Source organism: Toxotes jaculatrix, chromosome 1 (genome assembly GCF_017976425.1).
Source record: "Toxotes jaculatrix isolate fToxJac2 chromosome 1, fToxJac2.pri, whole genome shotgun sequence".
Classification (NCBI taxonomy): domain Eukaryota; kingdom Metazoa; phylum Chordata; class Actinopteri; family Toxotidae; genus Toxotes; species Toxotes jaculatrix.
The window spans coordinates 30623929-30641746 of record NC_054394.1 but is presented as its reverse complement, the minus strand read 5'-3'; the positions used below and the strand labels follow the sequence as shown (position 1 = coordinate 30641746).

The 17818-nt window shown below is 41.2% G+C and overlaps 2 protein-coding genes across 2 annotated transcripts; one reads left to right on the top strand and one right to left on the bottom strand.

Moving 5' to 3' along the window:
- Nucleotides 1-227: 227 nt before the first annotated feature.
- Nucleotides 228-4157, top strand: LOC121185359 (interleukin-17A-like). Its single transcript, XM_041043439.1, has 4 exons — nucleotides 228-314; nucleotides 449-693; nucleotides 2891-3115; nucleotides 4082-4157. The coding sequence occupies exons 1-4, from the start codon at nucleotides 291-293 to the stop codon at nucleotides 4155-4157; spliced, it is 570 nt and encodes a 189-aa protein (XP_040899373.1). The 5' UTR covers nucleotides 228-290.
- A 4537-nt stretch (nucleotides 4158-8694) lies between these two features.
- LOC121183437 (beta-1,3-galactosyltransferase 1) lies at nucleotides 8695-11256 on the bottom strand. The gene is made up of 2 exons (XM_041040509.1): nucleotides 10961-11256; nucleotides 8695-10686 (listed from the first exon to the last, which is right to left on the bottom strand). Exons 1-2 carry the CDS (start codon nucleotides 11026-11028, stop codon nucleotides 9441-9443), a joined length of 1314 nt encoding a protein of 437 aa, XP_040896443.1. The 5' UTR covers nucleotides 11029-11256; the 3' UTR covers nucleotides 8695-9440.
- Nucleotides 11257-17818: the final 6562 nt, after the last annotated feature.

The window sequence follows — 17818 nt, the reverse complement described above, 5'->3', positions numbered from 1 at the left end:
GATCAGGTATTTGGGCAGATGCGGTGTAACGAAGGTTTTCATCTGGTCCCCGCTCTGTTATCAGCTCCCTGCGGTCCTCTGGTGAAAACACGCCGCCCATGCAGCGCAGAGGGCGGGATCACGTTTTCTGTGTGTCCCGGCTCAGACGGTGATTCAGCAAAAGGAAATACTTCGTTTCAGGATTTTCCCATGCAAAAAAAAAAAAAAGCAGCAGCGTGCCTCAAATATGGATCCCACATATATAGTGGTTCCAATGGAGTGGACGGCCACAGACAAACCGCTCCGGCATCATGACGCGAGCCGCTCTGCAAATGGTAATTCTGAATGTGAACCAGGGGGAGCGCACTTTACTGCGAGTCCACGCTTTGATGGAGCTTCTTACAACGTTTTATTTATTTAATTTTATATATTTATTTATTTATTTATTTTTTGTTATAAACGTCTGTAGGTCTGCCTCTGCTCCCTGCTGATCTTCAGCAGCCACACCACCGGTCTAACTGCTGCTGCAGCTCAGGGATCCCGATGCATCAGCCTGGACGAGCTGAATAATCGCACTGACAGGTTTTGGAAGACTCACAGCAACAAACTGAGTTTCCCCCAAAACCTGCTGCAGGACGCGCGCACGTGCGCGCAGACGGCCAAGCAGATGCGCGGAGACGTGAGCAGCCGCTCCCTGGCCCCGTGGAGGTACAGGTAAGCGCTGCTACGGGGTCCGCGGAGGGTCAAACGCGCTCAGCGATGCCATGAGTTTGGATCACCTGAGTAAAGGGGCTCAAACTTTTTGACTTAATTGAGTTAAATGACCGCGTTTAAAATCCCACTTAAACAGAATTACAGTTATCGGCAAAATATTAACAGTGAAAGTACTAATGTATTAAAAATAATAAAAAAAAAAAAAGATAAGATACTATGAAATATAAGTTATTGGAGCCACGTTGCTGAATTTCTTTGAGGTTTTGACTGTTCTGACTGACTCGATCGGACAAAACAAGACATTTAAAAAAACTCATCAAAACAGATCAAACAATTAATTGATTGCTGGGGAAAGTAATAGGTAGACTAATTGATGATGAAACTGATTAATAATTAGTTGCAGCTTAATTAGATTGATACTGAGCATGTTATTGTTGTAGCTGCTTGAGGTGGAGCTAATTATTGAATTCATTATTAAAAATAACTAGTTTACATACAGTTTGGTTGGTTAGTTCAGTGGTTCTGAGGGTGTATGAGGTGATTAATGGGGAAGGAAGGAAGAAATAACAAAGATCTGACAGACAAATGTGTTTTTCATTTTGGGTAACTACCCTTTTTGGCTCTGAGACAGCTATTTAAATGAAACCACCTGAGATATTTAAAAGGGGAAGTGTCATCTGAAACCACACACTGGTGTTTCTGTAAGACGTCAAAGGCCCAAAAAAAAGTTTAATCTTTAAAAATGTGTTGTAATTTATAAACTGATCTCAGGTTTTATATGTCAAATATTTATCTGAAAAATAACTAGTGAGCTGTCAGATAAATGTATGACATTTTAAAGCTCAATATTTGCCTCAGAACTCCACAATAAAATGGAAATACTCAAGTGAAATACAAGTATTTCCGAACTGTTCATCCTGACCCATCTCTCATTTGTTTAATATAAGCAAACAAATATGTCATTAGTGCAGTCTAGCAATATTCCAGTGCATAACCAGAACAGAAAACCCAAAATGATCCGTTAGTTTTGTACAAAGTAAACAAACAATTTATAACATGTTAATCTAACCTTTGGATTAACCTTTGACAGATTTTTTTTTAACCTTTGAACAGAGGGTTTGTCTGCTGCTGCCTCTGGCTTCATATTTAACAGACAGACAAGATGGTTTATATTTCTAAGTAGCTTGGACAGCGTCCGTCTGACCCTCCCACACCAAGATCCCAAACACGTTTCAAACACTCTGCAACAAACTTCTACAGCAAAACAGCAAAATAAGTTTGTTGTTTGCCAGTTTGTCTACTGTGACTATGAGGTTAGCACCTGGACAACCATCTCAGGATAATCAAGCTATCAGGTTCTTACCTACTTGCCTACCATCAGAGCTGCAGTGTGTTTGTTCTCACACATCACCCAGAGCAACGCTCCTCCTGAGGCCTAATACGCCTAGCAGTAAATTTCATAGAGATGCAATAATTTACTGTGACATCAGCAGAGGCGCTCGCCTCGGGTGAGGCACATTGCCTCTGCCATAACAAGCTGTTAGAAACCTCAGAGGGAGCCCCGAGTCCGGTCGGATCCAGATCATCCTCAGGCTACTTGGGTCAGATCTAATTTTATTCAGAATGACTCCACAGACAGCGCCATCTAACGTACCTGCTTCAGAGTAAAACAGTTGTTGGCTGAGTTTGTACAGATCTGTGTCGGGTTGTGTGTCCAGTGGTCTGTTCAGTGACATAATGAAAGAAAATACTAAATGGCCAATAAAGAGAGAGAATAATAACTCTTTGTGTTTTCTTATTTATGTCTATTAACATGTCTATTAAGATTAATATTCCTCATTTTGTTTCTTTGTATGTCTTGTAGTTTGTGCTTTTGAGTTGAACGTTTTAAATAGTAAAACAGTAAAAGGTGTTTTTACTAACATTAATATTCTCTTGCTCAGGTGCATTTACAGGCATATTTATCCATGTCACTGTTAAGTAAACTGGAGAAAAAAATAAACAAATAACTGAAGATTAAAACAGTAAGTAGACACTCAGCCATAGGAAACATTCTCACTATTCACAGTGTGGAACAGCAGCAAATTAACGTCACTATAATCAAAAATGCAAAATCAGAAAATGAAAATGTGATTAGTTGCTGACTCGATTGCTTTGTGAGCCGCTGATGTCCGCTTTGTCTGTTTGTCTCCTTCAGCCTGAACCAAGACGTGGACAGGTTTCCTCGTGAGATCGCCTTCGCGGAGTGCGTTTGCCAGGGCTGCATCATCAACCAGCACGAAGATCTGAGCTACAACTCTGTGCCTGTGTTAGCTCAGCTGATGGTCCTGAAGAAGACTCGGTGCCCACGTGACCCAAACAAATATGTGATCAAGAAGGATTTTATCAAGGTCCCTGTGGCTTGTACCTGTGCAGTGCCCAGGTGCACTAAATGAGTATTACAGTCACACACTCACATCGGAGCTGATGTTTATTTTTCCTCTTTAATAACCAAGTTAACCAAAGCAAAAATAATCCATTTTGTAGCTTGGGCTCACAGTATATACTTCTGTGTGATCTGTTAGACAAAGGTAAAACTAACACGCTAAACAAAGATAGTTAACTACATAAATGTTGCACTAAAATGGTTTGAGTCATTAGTTTGATGTTAAACATTATACTTATACTAAACATCAGTATTTTTATGCCAGCCATGGATGCTGGCATAATAGTTTTATTAAATACGCACTAGCTAAAAGGCTATGTAATCTTTCCTCACCTTTAATGGCAGTTCTCTCCTAACACCATAAATTATTTGATATTTGTTTATTTGCACAGGGACGAGTATACAGCATAAGCTAATTCCTCACAGACCTCCTCAAAGTCCTGCAGGTTTAACTCTGAAGCATGATTTGTAAAGATTAAACCAAAGACAGGAGCAGCAACCCAGTGCTCCTAACTACACTGATCACCTGATCACATCGTGTCACAGTGACTCGCAGGTAGAAGTGAACAGTATCAATGCCGATACCACTGACGTGTCTATACACTAAGTATTTGCTAAATTAGCTTAATTTAGCATAAAGAAGTCAAAAAAGTCAAAGTCCTGCTTTCAGGATCCAACTTCAGTAAAAGTACAAGTGTGACCAGCAAAATGGACCTAAACCATCAAAACTTTAAGTTCCACAAAAATATTATATAACATTATTAAGTTGTTAACATTGATGCATCAGTGCAGTTGTAGCTGCTCATGTGGAGCTGGTTTTAACCACTGTAGTTAATTTAGCGTTGCGGTTCCCAACCTCTGGGTCAGACCCCTCCGCGTCATCTGTTAGATAAGATAAGATAAGATAAGATAAGATAAGATAAGATAAGATAAGATAAGATAAGATTCGAGAATCTCTTGAAGACTCATCTCTTCTGAGAGCGCCTCCTGTCCATGCACCTCTATCCCACGTCCTGTCTCAGAACCTCAGAACTGTTAGGTTCCACTACCTCGCATCAACACCTCTAAAGTTCTCTACTGAACATGTGATACCACGCGTCATGTTGCTTCTGTTGGACAGAGCCGGCCCAGCTGTTTCCATCTGCTTCCAGTAACCATCACCTTGCCGTAGTTATGATTTAACAGAGAGACGAGAACTGTATCAATCTTATCGGCTAACTCTCGACAAGAAAGCGCATTGCCCAAAATGGCGAACTGCTCCTTTAAAATAGGTCAGTGTTTGACACGTGTACGCTGTGCGCAGGTATGCAAAGGTGACATGAATCTTTAAACCACTGTGACAATTTAGCTTTAAAAACACTTTAAAGCATCAAACTCATCACTGAGAACTTGAGCTTATGTGCTGTATGTTTCATGTGAAGTGAGCCTCATTAGTCCAAATGTGAAGATTCCTACAGTTTTTATTTCTTTAATACACTTTTTAGTGAATTAAGTTATTTTAAAACTCATCTGGCAAACTGTAAACATTGCCCTCTGGTGGATAAAGACTTTAATGCAGCTCTGAATGAGAAAATGTGACTAGTTAATCCACCAGTTTAGATTTACTGCTCGATAGTCTCGTACTATAAGGCATTTTGCGGTGTACTGTTATTTTTATTTTTACATTTTATTTTATTTATTTATATATATTTTTTGTTGATCTCGTGGCATACATTTTGAAGAAACATGCCTCACTGACTCCTGTGCTGTTGCTCGTCATTTGTACACCTTTGTCCATGTTCTTTTTCATTTGCACTTTAAACTGTTTGCCAAAAATAAAACCATTTCTTTGAGCCATTTGTCTTGTCTTATCTTTAGCACTGCATCTGTGTTTCAACCAAGCAATTTAACTGAACTCTCTTTCATGTAAAAATATAATCTATAATCTTAAAGTGAGCTATTCGTTTTAGTCTGATGCTTACAGAGATAATCTCCCAAATTATGAGTTACATGAAAAAGTTATCAGTAATGTTGTTTGTGGTTGTGAGTATTTGTCTCACCTCAGTTTGGGGGGACGATCTCGAAGTTCTGGAACCACAGTTCCCAGTATGGGTGACGTAAACAGGAGGTGTCGTGCTGCTGTGGAGTTAATGAGTTCGCTGTGGGCTACAACTTCAGTCCTGTTTATTTTGCCTATATTTGGTTACATGTGGTACCATTAAAAAAGTATGCGGGATTATCCCAGGGTTTGCCTCTGGGCAGAGGAAAACCCAGAGGCAAACCCTGGGATAAACTTAAGAGACAAAGCCAGTGAAACACAGACTCCACCAAATGAACACGGGTGCAGACAAACTGATGGGGGGGGGCTTAAATACACAGGGGTAATGGGCAACAGGTGAAACCAATTAGGGCGGGGCAAACAATCAACAAAGGAGAAAAACTGACAAAGACAGGAAATAGAACAAAACTGGATACCCTAGGGACAAGTCTTCAAAAATAAAAGAGGAAACACACAACCAAAACTAAAAAAAAACAAAACAAAACAAGAGGAACTTGATTAAATAAACACCACAGGAACAACTAACAGAACTAAAAAAACTGAACAGGAGTCCAAAAAGGGGCTGAAAAGAGATTAACAAAATCCAGAAATTCAAAATGTCCACAAAGAGTTCACAACCCGACCAGAAGAGTTCAGGACACAATTTCTATGATGAGGAGCAGCTGTTTTTAATATGAGACTTCTGTCTTTCCTGAGCACATTTTAGGAAGGAATATTTATTTCAATCAACATTTTTTCCTCATTACACAAGTTACAGTGCACACTTTAGGTCTGCGTCGAAATTAGTAAAGTGGTTTTGATGCTTTACAGCTGAATAGCTCAACATTAAGTGTTGATAACGTGACTGTTTCCTGATGTATTTTCTAAAGTCTGAATAGAGAAAGGACGTCAGTGTGGACCTGAGGCAGGAATTAACCGGACACTCGTTAACTTCAGCTTTAACAAAACACTGAAGTTTTCAACCAGCAGCAGCTCTTCAGAGGAAAAGTGTGACTGAAACAGACACTAACAAAAAACACGTGATGAATCAGGGGAGCGCTCCACCCAGAAACCCAGAAGGCATCAAGCAACACGTTTGGGATATTTCAGTCTGAACCAAAACCAAACAAAACTGGAAACTGTATGTTTCACATCCACATAACGAGCTTTTTTATATTCTGTATAATATTAAACCTTTCACCCATAACTGAAAACAAATATAATTAACATACGTTTTCCCAACCACTCATTTATCAGACGTTAATGTCACACTTCTTCAGCTGCAGTGTACAAAAAAGTCCACATGGTGTCTCTGCATCACAACAGGAGTCAAAAACAGGCTTTTCAATAAAAAAAAAATCTCCTGTGTGCAGCTGCACATTCACGTCGCAGCACTGAGGTTCTCACTGTTCATCCATCACTTCTCATCTGAGCATCAGAAACCGGCAGGAAAGGCAGCTGAAGCCAGAGAGACCAAGAAAATCCACAATCATTTGCTTGACACACAAAATAAACTCATTTATTTTTACTCAAAGGGACTGTCAGAGAAGCTGGTCTCAGCATCACACTTTACAGTGTAAGCAGCTCCTCATATCTCTGCAGATCTTATAGTAGAACATTAAAATCTGGCAGTTTTAGGCAAATATCTGTTGACTTATGAAGTAAAAACACGATGTGTGTTAGCCCACACGGCCTGTTTCCCCCCAAATCCTGTTTAGCTTTTATAATCACTATTTAAACAGTTCATATGTTTCTAAGACAATATAATGTATTTGTGAGCAGATATAAATGTTCAATATATGTTATAATATAATATATGTTTACATAGTGTTGAAGGGAGGTTACCATAAAGATAAATTTCACTTATTCTGTCTCCATCTTACTAATTAGAAAGCAAACTTCATTTCTAAAGCATCTGCTGGAACAGTTGCTGCTTATAATGAAAAAAATCTAAAAGAAACTTAAATCACCTTATGAACAGCAAAATCACAGAAAATGACCCAGTTACAGTTTGTCATCAAATTCACCTCAGTCCATCTCTAACAGGACGCAGGTTTTTCTCAGCCTGTTCATTTACCATGATGGAAAAAAAAACAAACCAAACACTTAATAATACGGGTAAAAAACATGCAGAACTATGGCTACTAAGATCTAAGATTTGTGACGATTTAACGCATGGATTAAGAAATGATAAAGTCAGTATGAGATGCTGAGATTAGTTTGAGATCATCGGTCTCTGAAAACACGACAGGACACAAAAAATATAAAACTGCTTTTATCAAACGTGTGTGACACAAACGGTCGACACAAACAATCTCTAGTGATGTCGACAAGTCATGATCACATTTCCGACACATTAATATCCAGAATTTCATTGTTATGTTGCAGTTTGAATTCTGGACTTATGGGTCTGAAATTCACCTTTTCTCTAACCGGACTCCTGTAAAACTGGTTCCATTCAAATTCATGTGGAAAGTAACTCTGAGTTCACATTCATTAAGTGTTAATTAATCCCATCAACTCACAGTGACTTCACTGTTTCTTAATGGAGTGCAAGAGAAACTCATTATACATCCTTCATCAATTAATGCATTAAGCTGTAGTTAAAAACAGTGCCCTTATATAAGGTGTTACCAATAATGAAAGCTGAGTTGTTACTGGACATTGCTAACTACTCATGTTGGGACTGTAAAAGTGGGGATTTTATTTTGAAGGTGGTTACCTCTGGCCAGATTAGCTTCACAAACATACATATTAAATTCCAGAGTTACAATCTCTGTGGTGTAAACTTCTTTGTGTTACTGTCCCTTCGCTGCAGCTGAGCAAGAAACACATGGAGGGACTTGGTAGAAACCTTCCTGATCTGAACTGAATAACTGCTGAAGCCTCATATTAGCTTCAGCGTCAACTCTGGACGACATTCTTCCACAGAAGGACTTTGGATGTTCTTCCCCATCGCTGACAGTGGACAGACACTGGGAGGGGCTCTCTGCAGCCAGTGATTACAGCAAACAGAAACCGGTTTAGTGTTCATACAGACACCTTACTGTTGTCTTACGACACATTGTGAGCCTGTACTTTAAAATGTATGCCCAACTAAAACCGGAATGGTTGATGAAAATGTGGCAGAGTTAAAATCCTGGGAACAATAACGTCAAGACAGAATATTTTTAGTCATTCGCTCCGGTCTGTTCGCTCCAGTCTGTCTTGTCATGCAGGGCGACCCTGAACATCCTCTCTGAATGTTATGATGTGTCTTAACAAGCCTTTTCTTTGTGTGAGATGAGGATCAGTCTGTCAGCCCATGATTTAAACAAGTTAAACAAAACTGCAGGAATGAATGAATGAGTGGTTATGTCCCATGTTCACTCCTTCAAATCACAGAATTTCCCCCCGAGGCTGTAGCATATTTGTCCCTTCTGTTTGGGAGCGGCAGCTACAAGCCTGACAGACTTCAAGGTTTAGAGGTTTGAAGACTCGGCTAATTATTGACTCCCTTTACTTCACAGCTTCTTAAGCCCCTGCTATGTGAACAGTCATGCTCATTTCAAAGATCAGGCTGTTTCAGCAATTTTAATACATCCACACACTTAAAACTCTACTATCCCTGCTTCCTTCATATCGTACATTCACCAATTGTGCAATTGAGGCCAGAGAGGGCGGTGCAGTAACATGAGAGCAAAGAATAGAGTTTCTCAGCCTTTCATGGTGTGATGTGACTGAGTTTGGACTTAATTCCCCAAATGTGTCTTCGTGTTTCCACATTTAATTCCACTTTGTTTTATCTTTTTCAGATTCATGGCAGGAAATTCAGTGCATCAGACCCTGAGGTTGAGAAACTCACATTTTCATTCTCAGAGAGGAAGGCTCAAAACAGTCTGTGAAAAACAACAAAAACAGATTGCAGCCATAATGTACACGCACTGTATGCACACGCACTGTATGCACACGCACTGTATGCACACGCACTGTATGCACACGTTTGAACTTTGTAGGTTCCTGCGAGCTGCACTCTGTTGTTTGCTGGTTTTAAAAAAATACATTTTATTTTGAAGGCTTGGTGCAGATCCAGTTTTGATCTACAGAGCAACAGAATAAGCTCAGAGAAAAACCTGATGTGTTCAGTTTAACACTGTTAAATGTGAGATGAGAGAGGATTTTTAAAAATATATAATTAGGTGTTTTTTTTTTTTTTTTTTAGCAAAACTAGGATGTAAACTCTGTAAAAAACAGAATAAATTAGCAGTATTATTTCTCCAAGTCTTCCTCAGATGTGATATCTTATTTATTTATTTATGTAACAGATCAGCAGTATGGGCCGGGTTTTTTAAAGTCTGTCCAAGCCCACATACGATCAAACTGTTCATTAGTGGTGGTGGCTATTATCCTGGAGAAAGTACAGCGACTGTACTGTGCAGGGATGACATTAAAATAACCCCAGCCGGGGGGGTCGGTGGGAGAGATGCCCAGGTGCTCCATACACAGCCCCAAATACACATCTTCAATGTAAACAGCTTTAACGTGTCTGGATGCCCCCACAAGCTTTTTAGGGAGGTCTAAAGACAAAATGTAGCCCAGACCCAGAGCATAACGTGGGTACTGCGAGTTAGCGTAAATCTCCACAGGTAGGTACCATTTGGAGGTCTGGTCTCTCAGAACCGCAGCTCCTCTCGCCACGAGTCCCGTCATGTAGTTCGTCTTTGGAGCGTTTGCCAACATGTTAACGAGATTGGGCACATTTAGAAACATGTCGGAGTCGATCTTCATGGCATAGGACGCGTTGGAGCAGTAGGAGTCCAGCCACTCCAGCATCACCATGGTCTTGATGGTGAGGTTCTTGTAGCAGTCCAGGAAGTCGCTCTGGATCAGGTCTTGGTGCTCTGTGCTCTCCTGCTGCAGCTGCTCTTGGAGCTTCTCTGCTCCCTCTCCAGTTTGCTTCCCCAGCAGGAAGAACAGCTGCACCACTTTGCCCTGCACCAGACTTTCACCTCCCCAGGTGTTACGGATGATGTCACGATGAGCCTTGTTGTGGGGCGCCACGGGAACCATCAGAACCACGAAAGGATTCTTCTGCTCACATTTCTGCGGCTCATTTATGATGAAGTGGTACTCGTAGGGATATTCCACTAAGTACGGTCCCGGAGATACATAAGGGGCCGGTGCTGGGGGCACAGAGTTAACCTGTGTCGCCGGCTGAGTCACCACCGAGGCAGTTGGAGTCAGGTGTGCTGTAGTCTCATCTGCCTGCTTTGCAGAAGTCGTTCCCTCAGTTTGGGGAAATGTTAGCGAGCTGGTCTGAGTGGTCAGCTCAGATGTGGATCCAGGAGCGCTGCTGTTGGACTCAGCCGTGTTGGGAGAGGCCGCGTTTTGGCTCTGACCTTTCAACAGAGCCCACCATTTTGGATTCCAGCCATTTGCCATTTCCATTATTTCTGTGTTGTAAAGGAGCACAACAGCTGCCAACACCAGAATGAAGAAAAAGCAGTGGCGCCGTGAGCAGCTGCACCATCTCCTGCCTTCTGGCAGTTTCCCACCATCCGCCGTTCCCTGGCTGAGAGGGGCGACAGGACAGTGAGACATGTTGTGGACAGGAAAGACACCCATAATCAGTGTTTTGCTTTCAAATGATATAAAACAAATGCAAAAACTAGCCATAATTTGCTGTTTACAGTGTAGGCTGTATTTTTCCACAGATAACTCATTGAACAGTGTTATGTTCCACCTTCCTGCACCGCTCTGTTTCCTCATCACACACAAATGCAATCAAAAAAGCAGCGAATGAAACTGAAAAAAAAAAACAAAAAAAAAAAAACACACACACGTACCTTTGTACCTTAGCAAAGCCACTTTCTAGCATGTTGACACTCTCCTGGTTACAGATGTGAATTTTCATCCTTTTCCATATGCGGCAGAAAAAAAGTGACAGGCTGTTTCTCCACTGAAAAATTCATGACAGGGTTCCTTTGCAGTTACGTGTGACTCTTACCTGTCCGTTCACACAAAAAGCCGCAAAGAGCATTAAGGTATTTTTGTTTGTTTCGGGATCCTGACACCTGCGTGACATACTGTGGTGCTACTCTGTAGGTGTCTAGCGAGTCCCTGGGTCGATCAAGTAACCATGGCACCGTGTCTTTTTTTCTCTTACCTGCAGGGAAGCCACACCTTTGTTTACTCCACCCCTTTGCAACAGTTTTTTTTTTTCTTCCTGAAAACCAATCAAAAGCTGAAATGCCTCCAGAGGCTTTGGGTGCAGCTCCTCTTAGCTGAGCTGTCCCTCCTGTTTCACACAAATGACACTTGTGTGTTTGTGTGTGTGTGTGTGTGTGTGTGTGTGTGTGTGTGTGTGTGTCTTAGAGGAAATAAGAAGTGCCTTACCAGTTCTATGGAAACTTTTTGTGTTACCTAACCTATGGTTACTCTGTTGGATTTGAGTCATGAGGAGATTCGTGTATGTTTCTGATTCTCATGGACAACAGCATTAATTATCAATCAATCAACAACAATCAAACTTTATTTGTACAGCACCTTTGGTTCAGGCTAGTGCGGTTCAAAGTGCTTCACAGCTATAATAACAGTAACGATCAAACAGAGATTAGATAAGAACTGGGAAAAAAAGCTGCTTAAGACAAAACTCCTAAAAGGGAACAAACAACATGTACTATAAGTAATAATATAGTAACAATTAAAACAGAATAAAATTTACAGAGGTGTAAAGGTTTTGCTGTCAGTGTTACATCTATAATTTGTTTATTGCCACAGTTGTGTTTGGTTGAGATTAATTTACACTGTTGTATAAAACTGTTAGTTCAGTGTTGCCATTCGCACGATAGTTATTATATTTGTACTGTAATTTAAGCCTTGGTCTTATGTACGTTAATTCCGACAACTGCTAAATGTACGACAACTTAAACACGTCTCAATCTCACAGTGACTGACGGTTTGGAAGCAGCCTGATTATTCAGGACACGTGAACAACGTAAAGAACAACAGAAAAACTCTTCACACTGACTGTTCTTCACCACACTCACACTCAGGACCTTCACCCCATCTCCGCTCACGCTCGACTGCTGTTCGATATGGTTTATGATACAAAACCGGTTTGCTTACATTCCCGGACGCTCAGTTTTCAGACCAATAGAAAGTTGAAGAAACAACAGTCAAAACTCAAGTGGTGAAAAACTGTTTGGAAAACATGATGGAACATGATGGCCTTTATGTTTCAGGTCTGCTGCTGTTTTCAGTCTCCTCAGCTGACTTTCATTATATGAAGTGTGCACAGAACCAGGTGGATACAAACCCACTTAATCATCTAACGCTGCCTAATCAATGACCTTTGACCTCTTTTGGTGCAGTGTCACAGCTCGTCCTGATCCTCACATCATTTACACAAGTCCACAAACTTTAGTTAAGCTTTTTTGTTTTGTTGTTGTTGTTGTTTTGTTCTGCTGACAAAAGAGTTTTGTTTTGTTCACATGTATTATTAAATATTACACTCTAATATTTACTCCTTTATATTCGTCCTTTACATTTGAACAGCTGAATACAGTTTGGGCTGTGATGAGACTTTTCAGTGCCTTCTGCCTCTGGCCTCAGTACGAATTCACCTTTCACCTGCCATCACCTGTACCGTCAGGTGATTACACGGATTACCGTCCGTGTAATCAGCTCACTCTGATCTTTTGGCCTTTGTTTCAAGGCGCAGCAAGGCGCAGCAGGTCTGTCGAGACTTCTCCAAAACCAAAAACACCTCATCGAGGCCTTTTCTCTTGTTTAATGAAACACTATAAAGCATAAATCTAACCCTCCTTGTCCACGTTGTGAGATTAGCAGCGGAGCAGAGCTATGTGGGACTGAAATGAACCTGATTCTATGAGACTTACAGCACTGGGACACTCACTGTGTCCTCCTTCTTTATTTCCATGTCTTTTACATGGGTCGTCAGCTGGTGAGAAGTCGGGACGTAAATATGAAATATGAAAAACGTCAGGAGGGCGTGTTTGAATCTTAGTTCAGCACCATTATCAGCTGTCGAGAGTGTTTAAGATCTTGTTTTAAAGTCGGCGTGAAACATTAAAATGTCAGCCAGCGTTCGGTTAATCGTTCCTCTAATCTGCTGTTTGTTATTTCAGCCCATAATTGATGATCACTGGGCAGAGCCAGGCAGGCAAAGCTGCGCTTGTCAACGCGTGTCTCAAAATCAAGAAACCACCGTCTGCAACAGAAATCTAATCTGTCGGTACCTAAATAAACTCCGTCTGTGTCGCTGCAGCTGTTTATGTTCCAGTCAATCTGTGGCTTCGTTCAGTCAGAGGCAAAGTATTAAAGGGCCATTCCTGATAAAACCCTGAAGTGACTCATTGTGCACTGGGAGGGTGAATGCACGTTCATGTCTATCAAATCACAAGTGCGCGTCACCGCAGGAGCCCGGCAGCCGTCAGCTCCCGGATCAGTCCCGTCAGTCCCGCTCTGCTGTAACCAGTCACCGCGTAATGATCAGCCTTTGTCTTAGAGTTTATCTAAGGTGGAGAACAGGATTCAGAACAGCTTCTTCTGCCGTGAACACTCTCCATCACTCATGTTACTGTTTGAAAAGCTGCATGTGTATTTAGGATAGAATAATATAGAATAGAATGCCTTTTTTGTCATTATACATCTTTTACATATACAACGAGATGAAAAGCATCTCCTTCTTCAGTGCAACGTGTATAAATATACAACATAGAATAGATTAAAATAAAATAAAATAAGATTAAATAAGTTTAGTGCAAGTTGAAAATATATCAAAAGAAAGCTATACAACAATGTATGAAAAGAGAGTTTTAAAAAACATGTTGTTTACAGTGTGGTGAATTTAATGCCAGGACCCTGAAACAGGGCCTGTCGGCCTCGTTTCCTTCTCATGTAGAACATGAGATTATCAGAGGAGTGGTGTGATGAGTCGGGGGTGTAAAACAGGTTCAGCTTGTTTCAGGTGCCTTCTGTACCTCACCTGATTTATCGCAGCAGGTGAGGCAGCACTGCTTTTCCTACCAGTGTCCTCCGTCATCTTTATTGATACTTTTTTTGTTCACCAATGGATCAAAAGGGCAGAAATCTGTCGAGCTGATTATGATGAATTACTTCAGATGGTCTGTTTTGAATAAAATGTCATGGTTCCATCTGGTAAGGTTTCAAATCTGATACTCAAACCCAGCTCACCTGGCTCGTATTTCCTGTCTCGGCACTATCTGCAGCAACACACACACACACACCCACCACCTCAGGCCTGTTGCAGCTCTGCCTTACAAAAACACAAAGAATGTATGGGTGGGTGCGTTTGCTTCAGGTACAACTTACATCAGACATGAAGCAAGATCCAGGAAGTGCAGGTTGAGTGAAATAAAGAGTGTGAAATAAATCTCAATAAACCGATGTACTGAAGTACGGAATTAGTTTGTCTGCAATATGAAAAAGTTCTTAAAAACTTAATTTTAATAAACACTGCAGAAACCTGAAACAAAAACTGAGCTTGATTTGCTTTTGTTTTTTTTTTTTGCTGGAGCACTCTGCATTTTCTTTCTTTCTTTTTTTGTACAGTGTGTACAACACTCAGCGTTACTTCATCCTGTTCAGTGGTGTGATAAGAGACCCAGCGAAGAGGCGAAGCGTCTGCACAGGTGTGTGGAGGTTCGTCTGATGAGAGGAAAGCTGACAGCCCACTCTCAACCTGCTGTTCCAAAGGTGAGATACTAACCACACCTGAGAGCCCCAACCCCCTGACTCCAACACCTCTCCTCTGAGAGGAGTCGGTGGTTATGTTTTAACTCAGCAGCACACGCTCAAGGTCACGCTGGGTGACGTGGACGGTTCTCGCTGCTTGTTGGTTCTAACACGGCTCGGCCTGCAATGATTGACTAACCTGCCACAAGGAGACTCTGAGTGACCTTTAGCTGAACACAAAGTGTTTACACAGGAGAAAGACGTTAACGTTGAATGTACATGAAGGGGATATTGTTTAAAGGGGAGATGTCCCTTGTGCTCTGCTGGTCTTAAATTGGGAACAGGGTGTGTGTGCCGGTGTTTCATGTATGTGTGCAAGTATAAACATTTACATGTCGCTGAAAGGAAGCTTGTGTATTCAGAGTAAAACCTGTTGAACCAGAAAGGCAATGGAACCAATGCAGAGGAGACCCAGTTCTAATGAGAGTTAAATAACGGTGGTCTCTGTGTTATCAAAAATACAAGAATCATTTCTCACAGATGCAGTTTCTGGTGGTGTATTAAACTGCTGTGTTACTGACTGATTTGTCCAGTTATTATTAAATCTCATAGAGAAAGTGTAGCTACGTGTTCTGGCTCTGTTCTGATTTTACTATTTATTTATTTGATTAATACTTAAAGAAAAACAGGTTTATATTGTTTATTTTCTGTATTTTCACCATCACATTTATGCTCTGTATACATTTTATTAGCAGGTCTGCTCTTCAGGTTTTAAAAAAGAGTTAAACAGGCCTGAGATCTGGTTTGGTGAAAGAGGTTTTAAATTTCAGAAGTGAAAGTCTTGTGTTTTTTTCCATTTAGTTTTTTTTTTTTCGGGGATGTGAAAAGTTTCTTTCATATTGCTGGAACCAAACAGGTTAGTTCAACCAGTCCTGCCTCAGGAGAAAGTAACAAAGGTAAGTAATGCAAACAAATCAGTGTGGAGATGAGGCCCAACCGGTTCGTCCACCGATTTTTCAGTGACCTACGTGTGTGTGTAGGTCTGACGGTGAAGACAGTGGTGAGCGGAGGTGGAGCTGTGTTGTAAAGGCTGTTTTCTGCCAGTAACAGTGACAAGAACAGTTCAGAAAGTTCAAGACACAAAGGCCAACAGACAGACACAAACATAAAGTGAACAGACACAATATAAATAATGATATACACAAACTATTACCCAGTATATGACAACTAGGGTTTAGATGAAACAGGACTGGGGTAATTCCTCCTTACCTTGGACTGTGGACACAGCAGACGTCCCCATGTGGCTGCAGTTGGAAAAACAGGAGACATGTTATGAAGAGATGGAATGCATCTTAACCACTGAGTCAAACTAAAAGGTATAATTTGAGTTTTAAAATGGACATGAGAGAGACAGAGACATGTTCTCACAGAAGACAAAGGTTAACTCAGCGTCAGCTTTATAAATGCAAATTAAAAAGCAAATGAGCAGCAGATAAATCTGAGAGGGAGAGATGATGAATTCTCCCAGAGCCCAGGGTTGACCTCTGGGCTCTGGGCAGGCTGGACCAGTTGTTTGGGCCTATCCTCAGACAGGTATGTCGTTATGACTCCTGGTATTAAGTTTAGTTACAGGTGGCCGAAAAAATCAATTACTGCAGATTTAAGGAAACATTGTGCACATGTGAGTCAGACTTGCTGTGTATCTGCCTCCCACCCTGACACATTAGGACTCACTACTTCCTGTACCAGCATCCAGTGTTGACGCTGTACTGAGTAGCGCTTTATTTACATTTCTCAATATCACAAATGTTCCTTGAGAGATTTACAACTTAGTGATCATAAATCATGAGGTGCCAAGCTGTCCCGTACAAATCTGATTCTCAGGAAACTGGGCTGAGGTTCCTCCACGTCAAACTGGGAAAACAGTTCCTGTCGTGGTGCTCGGTGACACTGTCGAGCCGGAACAAGAGCTGTTGTCTAAAATGTCACTGTATGCTGAAGCATGAGGATTTTACCTCACTGACAGCCTCGTCCAAACCATAACAAACAGACCCACATCTGCTCACAGCAGCTGTGATTCAGTCAAACATCAAGTCACGTGTTTCACTCAGTTCAGGTCGTTATCACCTCCTGAAGGATGGATTTTATCCGCCCTGACGCCACAGATACTGGAATTCTGTTTGGGAATATTTAGCACTGACACACAGTATCTGTCACTGTCCATAACTGTCCATTATAAAAGCGTGTTGACTCTTTAACGCACTGGTTCACATTCAGATTCAGGTCTGTCTTAAAACAACAGTCAGGTGCCCGAGTGCACCTTAAGACATTTTATTCCATTCAGTTTCATTCTTTTGTTCAACCCGGCCATTAAAAGATCACTATCTGAAACTAATCTGTGCTGAACTGAAGGTAAAAATACATTTCACTTTTTAAATAATGCTTATGAGATACAAGATCAGCTCTTTCATCTTTTAACTGAACCATACAGCGTAAAACACAGTGTCAGCTTTTTAGGAAAAATAGTAATAATACAAAAAAAAAAAGTAAAAATAGATGCAAGCTAACCATAAACCGAAAACGACTAAAAATGCACACAAATGACCGAAAAGAAACAAAACAACTAAATACAGACACAGAACCAGAAGGACTCTGAAGTTTGTTGAAGGGTTTGATGCAAAATCCTGCCGACAAATAAATCAACAAACAAACAAACAACGGGCCTGGCGGAGGTAACAACCACAGAGATGCAAAATGACCACAGAGACGCACAATAGCACAATATATCTGGAAAATTAAAACAAACACAAATATACAAAAGAATCGCAAAGTGATGCAACACAAATAAATACAGACGCAGAAAAACCGCAAAGGCTCCTGCTCCAGTGGAGGGGGGAGGGGGAGAGGGGATTTTCCATGAAGCCCCCACCACGACGCTCCCACCTCCCCTCGGGTTGTGCGTAAAGACGCGGTGGGAGCGTCAT